The sequence below is a fragment of the Anomaloglossus baeobatrachus genome, chromosome 6 (genome assembly GCF_048569485.1).
Source record: "Anomaloglossus baeobatrachus isolate aAnoBae1 chromosome 6, aAnoBae1.hap1, whole genome shotgun sequence".
Classification (NCBI taxonomy): domain Eukaryota; kingdom Metazoa; phylum Chordata; class Amphibia; order Anura; family Aromobatidae; genus Anomaloglossus; species Anomaloglossus baeobatrachus.
In genome coordinates, this window is record NC_134358.1 from 342,833,849 (window position 1) to 342,850,543 (window position 16,695).

The window sequence follows — 16,695 nt, forward strand, 5'->3', positions numbered from 1 at the left end:
CACATGAAATCGGCTTTTTTTTTCACTACGGACTTTCTGCAGCGATTTAAAGCGCACGTGTGCTGTTCAAATCGCTGCAGAAATTTCTGCAGGGCAGAACGCTGCGCACATAGCTTTAGGCTGGTTTCAGATGTCCGTGTTTAATCAGATACCAGTCACACGCATGGTTATGGTCACACGTGTGTCACACGTGTGTTACGCGTGTGTCACACGTGTGACATCTGTGTTTGCATACGTGTGACACGTACCGGGTAAAACACGTGTCTGCAATGAAAAGATGTTCTATATTTACCTGTATCCAGCGATGCTGTCTTGTGCTCTACTGCCTCCCGCTCCTATCCCCGCTCATTATTTTCATTGATTATTAACTGCTCGAGGATTTGGAAGCCGGAGCATCGCGGGGACAGACTGGGTACAGCACCGCCGAGGACATCGCCAGTGACAGGTAAGTACAGCAGCATGTGTACTCACCTGAGTGAGTATACAGCAGTTTGTGCAGTGACATCTAGGGGGTCAACGGCGTTCCCAATGAACTCTCATGAACCCTTGGAAGTCACCATCGCGACACTCGCTGTAGCGCAGTTGTCGCAGGGGTGTCATCAGGAGGTCATCAGAGTTCATTGAGAAATCCGATGACCACCTGGACGTCCCTGCCCACACACTGCTGGCAGGATACTCACCTGTCACTAGCGATGTCCCCAGCGATGCTGTCCTTGGCGGTGTGGTCTCCAGCGCTGTCACAGTGATGCCCCTGCTCCCAGCTGCTCACTACAGTGAGTAATCAAAGAAAATAATGAGCGGGGGTCAGGAGCGGGAGGCAGCAGAGTCGGAGACAGCATTGCTGGTTACAGGTAAATATAGAAAATCTTTTTATTTAAAAACCCCTGTTTTCTCCAGTCCGTGTCACACGGATCACATTGGTGTGCGGTCCGTGTGACACCCGTGCTGCCGGAGAAGAAACGGACAGGTCTCCATGTGAAATAGCGGTGTCACATGGTTCGTGTGAAAACACGGCTATGTGAGTACACAATAGGGTAACATGGGTACGTGTGACATCCGTGTTAAAAACGGATGTCACACGTACCTAAAACACGGTTGTCTGAAACCAGCTTAAGGTTAAGGTGACGGAGCGGTCAGTCATACCCTGCACTTTTGGACACTCCTATGACCTGGAACTAAAAAACCACGCCTTTGTGGAAAAAAAACCACTCTTATCACTATTCGTGCTAGAGCCTGCTTCTCCACCTCTTACATACCTCTCGTCCAAGAACTGTCCTGTTGCAACCTTGTTGTGTATATATAATATTTCTGTCTATTGGTTAGCCAATTTGGATGGCATTTTTTGAATATAAACATCCAAAAGGCTTCTCTATTCAGGAATTGTCTAATAAAGTGTCTAGAATGAAAGAATTGGTATACGCTACTTTTTGTGCTATTTAATTTTTAACACATTGTGTTTAGCAAATCAAAACCAATACAGTATCTTATGTTTTCCTTATATATAATATAACAGGTACTTGGCTGGATCAGAAATGGCGAATCTATGCTAAATGCTGGATTAATTACTGCAAGTTCACTGCAAGAGGCAGAGCAACTTCAAAGAGAACATGAGCAGTTTCAGCATGCAATAGAGGTAAGTCTATATATTAATTCAGACATCCGTGGACATCAGTTAGCTCTCGTACCGCTCTGCACAGACTGGCAGCAGCAGATCTCCCACCATAGCATAAAACTAAAAAATGTTTCAAATAACTGAGAGTCCTTAGTAGTTGATACCTTTTAGTGGCTAACTTAAAAGGTGGTAATAAATAGCAAGCTTTGGAGACCTGAGTAGTCTCAAAAGCTTGCTATTATTACCATCTTTTCAGTTAGCCATTAAAAGGTATCAACCACTGAGGACTCAGTTCTTTTAAACATTTTTTTCCTTCTATTGACTAACATGGTACAAAAATATATTGTACCTCTGAAGCATGATGGCTTTCTATAATTCTGTGACGCTGTGACACTTGGGTTGGGGAAACCGTAGCCAGTCTGTACAGTGTGGTCCGAGATTGGACTGACATGCACGAATATCTGAATGAGCCCTAACTGTTTGAAAGCTGCACATTTCTAAAATTTACACTTTTGTGGTTTAGTAAAAAATGTTTCAACAGTCTTGGATTGCTGCACTAAGATTGATGCTGTGATTACTTTTTACAAATGATCCTCAGTTTTGATTCACTGAAACTTGTTTAACCCCGTCATGATGCTACCATTTTTTTTTTCCTTCACTTCTAAGAGCAATAACTTTTTCATTTTTTCTCTTGGTGTATATAGCCATATGTAGGATTGTTTTTTGATTGACTCTGTTGATTGATTGTTCACAGGGGTCGTGCACTTCTTACTCTTTTGACACTGGCTAATCATGAACAAGCAAAAACATAAAGTGCAGAAAGTCACGTTACCTGAGCCCCCCCCCCCTTCCTCTCCAGCTGAACCATACAGCCTAAATAAGCACTGAAAATATGTTACGTAGCACTTGATGATTTCCTTACCAATTGGTCAAAGCGGATATTAAAAAAGCAAGAGTGTTTTGAGAGACATTTCTTTAAACTCTAATAAAGAGATACCTTTCACTGTCTCTTCTGTCAGAATTGTTCTCCAATTATCAGGGGTGATAATGTTAAGCAGGCATTAATAGGTGCACAAATTATCATAAAAGGTTTCTGCTTATATAACAGTACAAATTTGATTTATTTACTAAAATGTTGGTGTGGAAAAATATATGTGGGCCATACTTCTCACCCGATGAAAGTTTGTTTATATGAACATCATTCACCTATTTGGTTATATGAACAAGAGGGGAAATCTAAAACATCAGTGATAGAAAAGATGGAGAAGAAATTAAATCTAGGTGAAACTACTGTTTGAAGGTATTTTTAAATGAACAATAAGGTGTAAGTTTTGAAAATAGTAAACTTCTAGCAAGTTTATGCAAGTGATCTGTAGTCACTTAGGATTAAAGTACCAAATACGGAAATATTTTATATGCGCTCCCTCCAGTCAATGTACCTAAATGCTTTAAATTAAATCTGTAATTTCAATATTGTTTTGTAACATTTTCAACATTTTTCGTGTATGCGACAATGTTCATAGTTTCTTAAGAATAATTATTCATATCTTTTGTTGCTATATATAATTAAATGATTCTTCCTTTCCTGGCCGCACATGACTTGATCACAAATTTGTGTATAATTTTTAGGTTTGGCCTTTTGTCTTCTGTGTCATTTTCTGGAACGGCTTGCTGGTATGTTGATAGATAAATAGATAGTCATGGCCGAAAGTGTTGGCACCCTTGAAATTGTTCCAGAAATGAAGTATTTCTCCCAGAAAATTATTACAATTACATATGTTTTGTCATTCACCTGTTTATTTACTTTGTGTGTTTTATTAAAAAATATAAAAAGACCGAGAAAAAAAAAATCTAATTAGACATACAGTAACTTCACACAAAACTCCAAACAAGGGCTGAACAAAATTGTGGATAAATAACTTTTCTTCAAGCATGTGATGCGCTTTCAAACTTACCTGTGGCAAGTAAGGGTACCGTCTCACTAAACGACATACCAGCGATTCCGACCACGATACGACCTGGGCAGGATCGCTGGTACGTCGCTACATGGTCGCTAGTGAGCTGTCAATCAGGCAGATCTCACCAACGATCAGTGACCAGCCACCAGCGACTCGTGTAACGATGCTGTGCTTGGTAACCAGGGTACATATCTGGTAACTAAGCAAAGCGCTTTGTGTGGTTACCCAATATTTACCTTGGTTACCAGTGTACGCCTCTTAGCGCTGGCTCCCTGTATACGTAGCTGGGGTACATATCGGATTACTAAGCAAAGCGCTTTGCTTAGTTACCCGATATTCACCCTGGTTACCAGCGTACGCTGCTTATACAGAGTCAGTGCCGATGTGTGATGCATAGTGGGAGACCAACGAGCAAAAAATGAACCAGAACAGTGTGTAACGATCAGCGATTTCACAGCAGGGGCCGGGTCGCTGCTTAGTGTCACACAGCGAGATCGCTGATGAGCTCACTGGTACATCACAAAACCTGTGACTCAGCAGCGATCTCACTATGTGAGAAGTACCCCTAACAGTTGTGGGCAATCTGAAAATCACACATGAAACCAGATAAAAAGGGAGAAGTTGACTCAATCTTTTCATTCCACACTAACCATGGAAAACAGAAAAAGGAGAAGAGAACTATCTGAGAACTTGAGAACCAAAATTATTGAAAAAGATCAACAATCTCAAGGTTAAAAACCCTGTCGCAAAGAGAGAAAGACATTGCACATGTAAGAGCACAACCCAGAATATGGAAATAGGACACCTTTATTGAACAATATTAAAAACAGTTTAAAAACAAGGCTGCACAGCCAGCGACCAAAATCCCCATGTTATAATAAACATAAAATGCATAAATACAGCCAATGGTACAGCAGCTGAACCCTCAGTCAAAGCAGTTAGTGCACAGGGTAATTATCACAATAGTATATTCCTGTTGAAATGAGGGCAGAGAACACGCTCACCCAGAGGATTCCCTGTTAGCTCAATACAGGATATATAATCACAACACAGGATATAATCCTGACAATGTATAGTACATACACAATAGCAATAGAAATAAGTACTGATAGTCACCATAGAGGCTGGGAAAAGAGGGAGGTAAATCCAGGACCCTGCCCAGGGGCTATACCACCAGAAAGCTTGATGTAAAGGGGCTCCACATAAATGTGGAGCCAAAAGGAGCCAGATGGAAGCTCAATGTCAGGGACAGGCTGCCTGGAGCAAGGAGGGCTGTAGTAAAATGCAGGGGCAGGTCACGGGGTGTGCAGCGACCCCACGTGTATCGCCGCACGCAGGCGGCTTCGTCAGGGAAAGTGTGAGGTAAAGACTTCAGAGAGGTATATATACATAGATGCACTAATAGTATAGTGAGCACCTGTAGATGTACGGCGGCGCCGCCGGCTCCAGGAACCAGGAAGTGCGGGCGGACAGATAGCAAGGCAGGTCAAAACAAGTGCAGTAACACAAATTGCATAGAGGGGAACTGAACCCAGGGGGCGCTAGTCGCAACAACGATATACAACATAGCAAATTTACATGGCGCAGAGCAGTGGATGCTACAGAGAACACATGCTTGATTACATGCACCCAAAATATAACATGTAGATCCTTGCATACCAGCAAGGAGGCAGGTAATCCAGGTAGCAAAGGGGCATATACAATGGCATGGAAGCCAGTGGTACAGCACCCTGGGGGTATCGCCAAAAAGGGCTAAAGCAAACCTATGTTAGTCTAAATGAGATGCAACATATCTGTTAACATTCAAATTAAACAAAAATGCTATGGTAGGAGACTCGGGATCACCCCACTGGTGACACACAGACATAAATAAGCTAGACTGCAGGTTTCCAAAATGTTCTTCAGTAAGCCTAAATCCTTCTGAGAAAGCATCTTGTATACAGATGAGACCAAGATTGAGCTTTTTGGTAAAGCACATCGTTCGACAGTTTACCAAAAATGTAATGAGGCCTACAAAGAAAAGAACACAGTACCTACAGTCATATATGGTGGAGTTTCAAAGATGTTTTGGAGCTGTTTTGCTGCCTCTGGCACGGAGTGCCTTGATTTTTGTGCAAGGCTGTAATAGAGTGTCCAGCACCCTACTGCCCTCACTTCTTGATGGTGACTACTGGAACAACAATATGTTAACTGTGAATTGTATTGTATTTTTGTTTTACCTCCCCTGTTTAACACCAGGTGTCATGGGTTCCTGGGTTGCTTAGAGGAGGGATGGATAGGCAATGACGGCAGCAGGGGTGAATTTGGGAGGTGGATCACCAGCACAGTAAAAGGTTTAGGGAGAAGTAACTTATAGTCAGATAGGGAAATGCTGGTGTAGTGTGAAGAACTAGAAATAGAGTTCCAGGAGGGTCAGAAGAAGCAGAATAGAGTGCATAGGGTGGAGATGATAGAAGCATAACAGTGACACGACAGAGAAAGGAGAGAAGCAAACATATTTCAAGGGGGCTCGACTGCAGCGGAGTGCAAGTCCATTGTGTCATGGAGACATAAAAGGAGAAGTTGGGGCGCCCCAACCTTAGGCCGGCACCTATTTGTATGTCAGGGAACGCAGTCGCGGTGGGAGGGCATCAGAAGAGTCTGTCCATCCAGACAGCTAGGCCTTACGATCCACCACCATGTTGAGGGAGTGGGTCCAAAATGGCAAGATAAGCTGCCCTATTACAGCCGTCCTTGCAGAGCTGAGCCGGTTACAGAAGTTGATGTGCTTGAGAGATGATGATGATGACGATGACAAGTCTGTAAAGAAATGGAAATTGTCTGCCGGCAAATTAAGTAAAGTTATGCAAGTCTTACCAAGTTTTTGTCTCCTTCCTAACCGAGCGAGACACAGGGCCCATGGAGGTGAACAGGATTCAGATGTACGGCAGCTGAAAGGTAACACCTCCACCCCTACCACACACTCCACTCTGCCCCCCGTGTCTGTACTGTGCCGGGTTGGGTTGGGGGTCCACAACCCTCGCCCATGACTGTTACTCTCCAGCACTTTACAAGGCGTTATGAAATGTGAAGATTACCAAAGGATTCTGGGTTGCACTGTAATAAACAGTGTCAGAAAACTAGGTTTGCGTCATAGGTCTTTCAAGATGACAATGATCCTAAGCATACTTCAAGAAGCCCCCAGAAATGGATGGAAACAAAGTGCTGGACAGTTCTAAAGTAGCCAGCAATGAGTCCAGATTTACATCCTATAGAGCACCTGTGGAGAGCTTAAAATTGCTATTGCAACCCTTAAAATTAGAGACCTCTAGCAATTTGTTAAAGAAGAATGGTCCAAATTTCCAAATGAGAGGTGTCAGGTGCTTGTTGATGGTTATAGGAAGCAAATGATAGTGGTTATTTAATCCAAATTAGCTGTAGTACCCGGCTTTGCCGGGATAGTAGCTGTCTCTCTCTCCCTCTCGCTGTCTTGGTCTTTGTCTCTCTCTGTCTCTCTCTGTCTCTCCTCTCTGTCTCTTTCCCTATCTATCTGTGTGTTTGTGTCTGTTTGTCTTTCTGTCTTTGTCTCTTTCTGTCTCTTTCTGTCTATCCCTGTTTGTCTGTCTCCGCGTCTGTCTGTCTCCGCGTCTGTCTCCGCGTCTGTCTCCGCGTCTGTCTCCGCGTCTGTCTCCGCGTCTGTCTCCGCGTCTGTCTGTCTCCGCGTCTGTCTGTCTCCGCGTCTGTCTGTCTCCGCGTCTGTCTGTCTCCGCGTCTGTCTGTCTCCGCGTCTGTCTGTCTCCGCGTCTGTCTGTCTCCGCGTCTGTCTGTCTCCGCGTCTGTCTGTCTCCGCGTCTGTCTGTCTCCGCGTCTGTCTGTCTCCGCGTCTGTCTGTCTCCGCGTCTGTCTGTCTCCGCGTCTGTCTGTCTCCGCGTCTGTCTGTCTCCGCGTCTGTCTGTCTCCGCGTCTGTCTGTCTCCGCGTCTGTCTGTCTCCGCGTCTGTCTGTCTCCGCGTCTGTCTGTCTCCGCTTCTGTCTGTCTCCGCGTCTGTCTCTGTCTGTCTCTGTGTCTGTCTGTCTCTGTGTCTTTCTGTGTCTCTGTGTCTTTCTGTCTGTCTCTGTGTTTGTCTGTCTGTCTCTGTGTCTGTCTGTGTCTCTGTGTCTGTCTGTGTCTCTGTGTCTGTCTGTGTCTCTGTGTCTGTCTGTGTCTCTGTGTCTGTCTGTGTCTCTGTGTCTGTCTGTGTCTCTGTGTCTGTCTGTGTCTCTGTGTCTGTCTGTGTCTCCGTGTCTGTCTGTGTCTCCGTGTCTGTCTGTGTCTCCGTGTCTGTCTGTGTCTCCGCGTCTGTCTGTGTCTCCGCGTCTGTCTGTGTCTCCGCGTCTGTCTGTCTCCGCGTCTGTCTGTCTCCGCGTCTGTCTGTCTCCGCGTCTGTCTGTCTCCGCGTCTGTCTGTCTCCGCGTCTGTCTGTCTCCGCGTCTGTCTGTCTCCGCGTCTGTCTGTCTCCGCGTCTGTCTGTCTCCGCGTCTGTCTGTCTCTGTCTGTCTCTGTGTCTGTCTGTCTCTGTGTCTTTCTGTGTCTCTGTGTCTGTCTGTGTCTCTGTGTCTGTCTGTCTCTGTGTCTTTCTGTGTCTCTGTGTCTGTCTGTGTCTCTGTGTCTGTCTGTGTCTCTGTGTCTGTCTGTGTGTCTGTGTCTGTCTGTGTGTCTGTCTGTCTCCCTCTGTCTGTCTTTTTGTCTGTCTGTTTATTCGTGTTTTTCTGTCTCTGCATCAGTCTGTATGTCTCTGTGTCTGTCTCTGTGTATCTCTTTCCCTGCCTTTCTCTGTGTCTGTCTCTTATCCTGTCTGTCTCTTATCCTGTCTGTCTCTTATCCTGTCTGTCTCTTATCCTATCTGTCTCTTTCCTGGTCTGTCTCTTTCCTGGTCTGTCTCTCGTTTCCTGGTCTGTCTCTCGTTTCCTGGTCTGTCTCTCGTTTCCCTGGTCTGTCTCTCGTTTCCCTGGTCTGTCTCTCGTTTCCCTGTCTGTCTCTCGTTTCCCTGGTCTGTCTCTCGTTTCCCTGGTCTGTCTCTCGTTTCCCTGGTCTGTCTCTCGTTTCCCTGGTCTGTCTCTCGTTTCCCTGGTCTGTCTCTCGTTTCCCTGGTCTGTCTCTCGTTTCCCTGGTCTGTCTCTCGTTTCCCTGGTCTGTCTCTCGTTTCCCTGGTCTGTCTCTCGTTTCCCTGGTCTGTCTCTCGTTTCCTGTCTGCTTGTCTGTCTTTATCTCCAAAAAAACATATAACCTCACCCATAAGCTTCTTATACTAAGAATGTCCTTTGTTCATATAGCAACTAATCACAGCTCCTATTAATGACCTGTAGCTCCCAGCTCCATTGACTTTAATAGAGGCAAGTTTTTTAGAGAGTAACTGTAAAGCGCGTGGTTAATTTTTTCCGTCAGAACATAGTCTAATGTTCCATGAGTCACATGAGGCATCTGTGCAACATTTCACAATTGTAAATGCGACAGTGGGGATTCCTTTAACGGACACACACACACACACACACACACACACACACACATATACATATACATATATATTGGTTTGTGTGTGCCCAAATATTAACCCCTTAGCCACCCGGCAATTTTTTACATTTTTCTTTTTTTTTCCTTTCTCGCCTTTTCATTGGGGAACACAGACAGTGGGTATTATGGTGTCTCCAGGGGAGGCGTGACTCTAGATTTGCAAAAGTGTTAGCTCCTCCCCCCACAGCATATACCCTAGCTAGGCAGGAAACTAGCTCAGTTTTTCCTAGTGTCAGCAGGGAGGCTAACATGTCTGGACTGAGCTCCACCAGAGGTGCCTCAGGCCAGCTTATTTTTACTTATTTTGTTTTTTCTTAAATTATTCATTCTATTTTTGATAGGGGCAATACCAGGGTGCCCTGACACCCCCGTTCCCCCCGTGTACGGGCAGAGGAAACCTGGCGTGCACAAGCCGTCGGTCTTCCCTCGCGCCCAAGTGGTCGGGTCTGCATACCCCTCCAGGCTCCCTGGAAGCACCTCACACCAAGGTAGCTCCAGAGGGCTAAGCAGAGCCGAGGACCTGCTTCAGCCTTGAGCCGAAGATGCGTCCCCGAGATCCTCGCATCCCAGGACCGACACGTCTTCAGACGGAGCCAGGAGCAGTCATATATAACATAAAAATCCAGATATTATAGGCAACAACTCGGAGATACATATTAAACACAAAGCGCAAGAGTCTTTAAATTTACCAAAATATAGAAATACCCCATAGACACCGTGATACAAATGTATAAAACATTTTATTTTATAGTGCACAGGGTATTACAGTACATACAAATAAATAATCATGAAAAACCAGATTGAGTAGGTGAAGGAAGAGGGGAAACCCCCACGTGACCCAGGAAATATATCAAAGTTGTGTCGGACCTGCTGACCAGATGATTACAGAACTTAATGTGGCAACCTGATGACCATAAGGATAATCCTATATAGGGGCAAAACCCTCCACTGGGCAGCTGATACCAGAACCCATGGCCTGGGCCTATGGCCTTAAATCAGGTCATAACTCAAAGGGCCGATATGTGGAGCTGCACAATGGACGGAAAACCTACTAAGGCACTGTTATCACTCAATACCAATTTACAAGGAAAAAAGGTAAAAAGTGCCCAAGCAGTATCATGTAAGTCAATCATTAATGAGGCATACAGGCTTACCACAAACAGTTAAAGCGTCCGAAAATCCTGGAGGGCATGTGGGGACCGACGTCCCGACACGTGTTTCGTCACAATGCTTCGTCGGGGGACGATGATAAAAAGAGTGCCAGGAATGGAGCTTAAAAAGGGAGCCTAATTGGTAACACGCCTCCATTACACCACGCGCACCTGAAGTGAATAGCCGCTGCAGACCGCGCCGTGGCTCGGTATCGGCGGCCGGAAGTCAACGGAGCGAGAACTTCCGGTGACGTCACTGTGCGATACTTCCGGTTCTCCGCCGCAACAGACGTTGCCACGGACGCGAATCAACAAGCGGAACCCACTGCAGTGCTGGGTAAGATGGAGCTGCCCCTGTAAAGATAACAGTCCCACCCCCATCAATAGCAGTGTGGTATATAGTACCTGTAAACATCATTAAATCTATACAGAATCACATAATGACATCATCAGTGGAATACATATTATAAAGTACATACATATCAAAAAATTCTTTTGTTTATGTACAGAGGAAAGGAGAAGAATAGATAAAATGAGAAAGCAGACGTCTGCAAAGAAATAGAGAATAAAGAAAAAGATAGACAAAATGTAGGCATAAATATATCACCCACAATTCCAAATATTACATGTCCATGTATATCGCGGTTCCATGGCCTCCCAATTATAGGTACTGCAAACATATGCGAATCTCCATTTCTTCCAGGCCAGGATTGGTAACAAAACCCGAATGAAGGGGACACTTAGACGGGAAAGGTGGGGGGGGGGGGGGGGAGAGGGGGAGAGGGGGGGGGGGCGGCTAAGGAGGAAAGTTCATGACAAGAAGGTCCCTTAAAGCAAAACAAAGAAAAAGACACACTGTTAAAAGAGTCATAAGACCACCAATATATACAGCATGAAAAGAATAACACTTAAAATCCCAAGAATCATAGAAGACACATAGGGGGCTACGCAGCTATTCACGCCTCTGTTGCTCAGCCAGGGTGGACCCAAAACACCCTGAGGGCGAAAATTCGAGTTTCATTAACTACAACTGGGAGGGATCCAACCTCCCTCCTATTTCCCCCCAGTCGGATTCACCCAAGGTATCAAAATGATGGGGATAAGAGTGATGGTTACAAAAAAGGGGCGAATGAAAGACGTTCATTCAGCCCATCTGGTGCCTGAGTACCTAAAACAAAGATCCAACGGCACTCCATCTGTGCAAGCCGTTTTTTGAGGTCCCCGCCCCGAATTCCCAGATGTACCCTATCAATGCCCCGGACCTGGAGGGATGCAGGATCACAATTGTGAGCCTCCCTAAAATGTCTCGGGATCGTTTTTAGGGATTCAGGGTTGGTGGCCTCTTTGGCCGCCAGAACGTCACGCACATGCTCCCTCGTGCGAATACGGAGCTCACGTGAGGTCAAACCGACATATATCTTATTACAGCCACACGTGGCGTAATATACTACGCCAGATGTGCTGCAAGAGATATATGTCCGAATGGAAAACTCCCTCTTTCCGTCCGCTGAGCAGAAGGTTGTGGCCCGAATGATGTTCTGGCAGCCGCGGCAGCTACCACAAGGGTAGCAGCCGACACGTTGGGGACCACATCCAAACAGGGGAGTACTCTTGGCCACATAGTGACTATGCACCAATGTATCTCTGAGACTCCTCCCCCTCCTTGCCGTCATCAGGGGGCGTTCCGGCAAATAGCCACGGAGAGAGGGCTCAGTAAGGAGAATGGCCCAATGTTTATTTAGTACAGCCCTGATTTGGTCCCACTGTCGGCAATAGGTGGAAATGAATCTTGCCACTGGACTAGATGTAGGTTTTGTAATTGCATTCCCAGCTAGCAGCTGGTCCCGCTGGGAATATTTGGCACGCTGATAGCCTTTTTTGATGGATCTCTGGCTATACCCCCTCATCACGAACCTCTCCCTCATATCCCCTGATTCCAGGAGCAGGTAGGGAGACGACGAGTCAGTCTCCTGCATCCAAACCGCCGCCTGAAAAGGCGCCGGTGGGCCGATGCAGGCCGTGATCCCGGGGAAGCATCATTAATTTAGCTCCCGGCGTCGGCCTGCATTCTAGCAACGCCCCCTCCACTGCTCTAGAAGCCGCTCCCTCAAGTGGGCCGTCTCTCCTCTCCATGCTGCCAGAGAACACTATACGCCATTACATGTGGGGATCAGACACTGGTGAGATCGCCTACTTGGCTCTGCGATTCTGCAGCACCATATACCGCTCTGCTCAGTGGTATATCGCTGTCTTTTTAGCGGTGTGTGTCTGCTGGCTGGTGGTGTATATCAGCTTTTAGCAGTATATACTAACTGTGCCTGTAGGTATATACCGACTGTTTGACAGGGTGTGCTACTTTACTCGGTATATACCGGCTCTGCATAGCAGTCATTTATAATACTGCTAGCAGCTCCTCACCCACAGCAGTCCCTTTATAATACTGCTAGCGTCTCACTGTACTTATTGTGGAACTGTTGCTGACATGCGTAACCACAAGGGTGATAAAGCTTCCCAGGCATCCTCTACGGACCTCTACTATGCTTCTTCCACCTGTGGACGCTCGTTTTCTAATGACCGAAGCTATACACTATGCCGGGGCTGCGATGCCCCTACTACCGTGTCACAACAGCCTCCGCTGCCGGACCATGAGGTCGTGCAGTCTGTGGATTTGGCTGCGGCCACTATTGTGAATGTTAGTTATGTTTTGGCTGCTGGGAGGCTCCCTCTGGTGGCCAGGAATGGTTTGGACTTGGACCAGGTGTGTTTTGCAGTGGGTGTTTCCTTTGCTAACTCTCTGCTTATTTAAATCCTGGTCTGATTGCAGGCTGTTGCCGGATGTCAGTTGTTCTTTGTATCTCCAGCCTGCTTAATCCTGCTCTACACCACATCTTCCCCAGATAAGTGCTTGCTCTTTATTTATTGTCTGGTTCTTTTGTTTATCTGGGTTTGTCATTTGCTGTGGTTGGTTTCAGTTTATTTGCTTGCAGAGATTTTCCCCCTCAGTGGATTGTTGAGGAACTCCCTGCAGTTCTGTGTGGAGTATAGCGCCTTTGGGTCCATGTGTTTGTGGCTTGTTGACTTTGTTATAATTCTTGTTTTCTGTTCATTGGTATGACAAGGGCACCTGGTATAGGACGGAGTTCAGATCGTGCGATCTGAGGGCCTTTTTGTACTATCAGGAAGTTGGTATTTTGCAGGGTTTTTCTCTGGCCACCATCAGTCCCTTTCCTGTCCTTTCCTATTTTAGTCAGCGGGGGCCTCACCTTTTGCTAATCGTGTCATCTACCTGTGTATTGTGTTTTTCCTATATCACCGCAGTCTTTGAATGTGGGGGGTTAGCTATTCTTGTCTATTTTCTGAGGCAGAGAGTTATTAATCTTTCCTACCTTTAGGATAGCTAGTTCTCCGGCTGGGTTCGCGGTGCACAGGATGTTAGTTCACCCCTCGGCTACTTCTAGTTGTGATGGTTAGTAAGGGGATGGCGGCCAGATTAGTTGATAATGCTCTTGTTACCTTTTTCCAATGATTTGTGGTGGTCTTCCATGGTTCCGGATCATAACAGGCCACTATCCAGGCAGTAGCCCAGTCTGATGGCGTTATGCCTGCCTGGGCTCTTCTAATGTCTAAGAGGTTAGATGACCTGGCCGCTCAGATATCCCAGCCTTCCACAGACTCTCACAGCCTCCCCCCCGGCTCAGCTCCCCCAGGGGAGCCCGCCTTCGTCTGCTGTCTCGTTCCCAGTACATAAAAAGGATGTCTCCAAAAGGCGCCATTGCGACCGTTACGTCTCGTCCGACTCGGACGATGATCAGTCTGACTCAGGCTCCGTGACCTTTAGTAGTCACGATTCCCAAGACTCTGACTCTGGTTCAGATGTCCCTACTGAGTCTAGACATATGGAAGACACATTAATTTCGTCTGTCAATCACTCTGTCGATTTCTGATCAGCCTTCGGACTCGACTTCTCAGTCGGCAATCAAGCGGGCCAAGAAACCTCCTAAATCCTTTGCCCAGGATTCGATTTTTCATCAAATCATATCTAAACGGTGGGATCACCCTGATAGGAGGTTTAATAAAAAATCCTCCTCTTCATTCGCTTATCCCTTTCCATCTGAAGTGGTTAAGCTCTGGTCAATACCCCCCGTTGTGGATCTGCAAGTATCCAGGCTGGCTAAACACACGGTTATGTCTGTCTCAGACACCGCATCTCTCAAGGACTCGTCCGACTGCGCAGTTGATGCTGCGGTCAAATCTATTTTCCAGGCTTCAGGCTCCTCTCTGCGCCCCCTGTTTGCCTTCACATGGGTGGCAAGAGCTATGAGTGTGTGGAGTAGGAACTTGCGCAAGTTGCTTCGCTCTTGCAATATTCCTTCAGAGGCTCTTGAGATTTTGATTTGTTCTCTCTAGCCTCTAATTACTTGCTTCACGGCTCCTTAGATGCAGCTAGTTGGTCAGCCCTAACGGCAGCCAACGCTGTTTTTGCCCGCTGAGTCCTGTGGCTAAAGATATGGAACGCGGACAGTGCCTCCAAGAAGTCCCTGTCCACACTCCCCTTGCAGGGTCTCCGTCTGTTTGGAGAATCCCTGGACAACCTTATATCTGCGACGACGGGTGGTAAAAGTACCATTCTACCACAAAAGCGGCCTGTGTCCAAAAATTTTAAAATGTCTTCTTGGCGCAGGCAGTCCTTTCGGCCCCCCCCCAAAAAAAAACCATCACAGGGGTCGTCGCAATGCTCAAATCGGGGATCCGGTGCCTCAAGGGACTTTTCCTGGCGTTCCCACTCCAGGCAATCTAAACCCAAGGGACCTCGCCCCGCGAAGGCCCCTTCAGCATGACACCGGGTACCCCTCAGAGCCGACTCCTGTTGGAGGGCGGCTTCTGCTTTTTTGGGATATCTGGCTAGACCATACTCACGATGCTTGGGTTTGAGAAATCGTCACCTCAGGTTACAAGATCGATTTCCATTCCCTACAGGCCAACAGGTTTCTGCGTTCTCTGCTTCCAAAGTCCACAATGCAAAGCCAGGCCTTATGTCAGGCCATAGCCTCTGTGCAAAAAGCAAACATTATCATTCCAGTGCCCCTGGAACTGCGCGGCAAAGGTTTCTTTTCAAACCTTTTTGTCATCCCCAAAAAAGATGGCTCTGTCCGTCCTATCCTGGACCTCAAAAGGCTAAACAGGTCCGTACGGATTCGGACCTTCCGAATGGAGTCATTGAGAGCAATACTAGCTGCTATGGAACCGGGAGAATTCCTAGCTTCCATAGACATTCAAGATGCTTATTTACACATTCCCATATGTGTATCACATCAACGGTTGCTTCGCTTTGCCGTAGGACACCGTCATTTCCAATTCAGGGCCCTTCCCTTTGGACTGGCTACTGCGCCTCGGGTCTTCACAAAGGTCATGGCAGCCGTCATGTCCATTTTACACTCCAGAGGCGTCCTGGTCGTTTCCTATTTGGACGACCTACTTAACAAAGGGAGCTCTCCAAGTTTGCTCACAAAGCGTGCAAATTTGCCCAGACACGCTCTCAAGGCTAGGGTGGCTTCTCAACTTCAACAAGTCATCCCTCATTCCTCATCAGCGCATCACCTTTTTGGGTATGCTGATACACGGTTCAGGCCCGGAGGGTTTTCTTCCAGAAGACAAGAGGTCTTCCCTAATCCAGGCCGCCCAATCCCTCCGCTCCCGCCATTACACATCCCTCCGGAGTGGGATGAGAGTGTTAGGCAAGATGGTAGCAGTCATGGAAGCCGTGTCGTGTGCCCAATTCCATTTGCGCCCTCTGCAATTGGATCTTCTGTCCTCTTGGGACAAGAATCCAGCCTCTCTAGACCGGTCAGTCCACTTATTTCGGACTGCCGTCCGCTCCCTCGTCTGGTGGACTCAGGTCTCATCCCTATCTCAGGGGAAGTCCTTCCGTCCTATCCACTGGCACGTAGTCACGACAGATGCCAGCCTGTTAGGCTGGGGGGCGGTGTTTCTCCACCACACTGCTCACGGACGCTGGTCTCAGCCCGAGCGATCCCTTCATATCAACGTTCTGGAGATCAGGGCCATATTTTTGGCCCTTCAGACCTTTCAACCCTTGCTTCTGGGCCTCCCGGTTCGGATCCAGTCAGACAATGCCACGGCTGTGGCTTACGTCAACCGTCAGGGAGGAACTCGCAGCAGGGCAGCGATATAAGAAGTCTCCAGGATTCTCTTTGGGCAGAGATGCACATTCCCATTATTTCAACTGTCCATATTCTGGGGAAAGACAACTGGGCCGCAGACTTTCTCAGCAGGTAAGGTCTAGCGGCAGGGGAATGGTCCCTCCACAACGAGGTGTTCCATTAGATAACTCTTCGTTGGGGGCTCCCAGATGTGGACCTCATGGCGTCTCGGCTAAATGCCAAAGTACATCCCTTCGTATCCCGGTCGAGAGACCTGCTAGCGC

The 16,695-nt window shown here is 47.1% G+C and overlaps 1 protein-coding gene across 14 annotated transcripts in view; it reads left to right on the forward strand.

The window, feature by feature from the left end:
- TRIO (trio Rho guanine nucleotide exchange factor) overlaps window positions 1-16,695 on the forward strand; it is a 3,493,742-nt gene that overhangs the window by 685,358 nt on the left and 2,791,689 nt on the right. For all 14 annotated transcript variants that reach the window (XR_012724343.1, XR_012724344.1, XR_012724345.1 and 11 more), the window contains exon 19: window positions 1,514-1,633. Coding sequence is in view for 11 of the 14 variants with exons in the window: in XM_075314973.1 (XP_075171088.1) it covers window positions 1,514-1,633 (120 nt within the window). In the remaining 3 variants the exon portion in view is untranslated. The remainder of the gene's footprint in view (window positions 1-1,513; window positions 1,634-16,695) is intronic.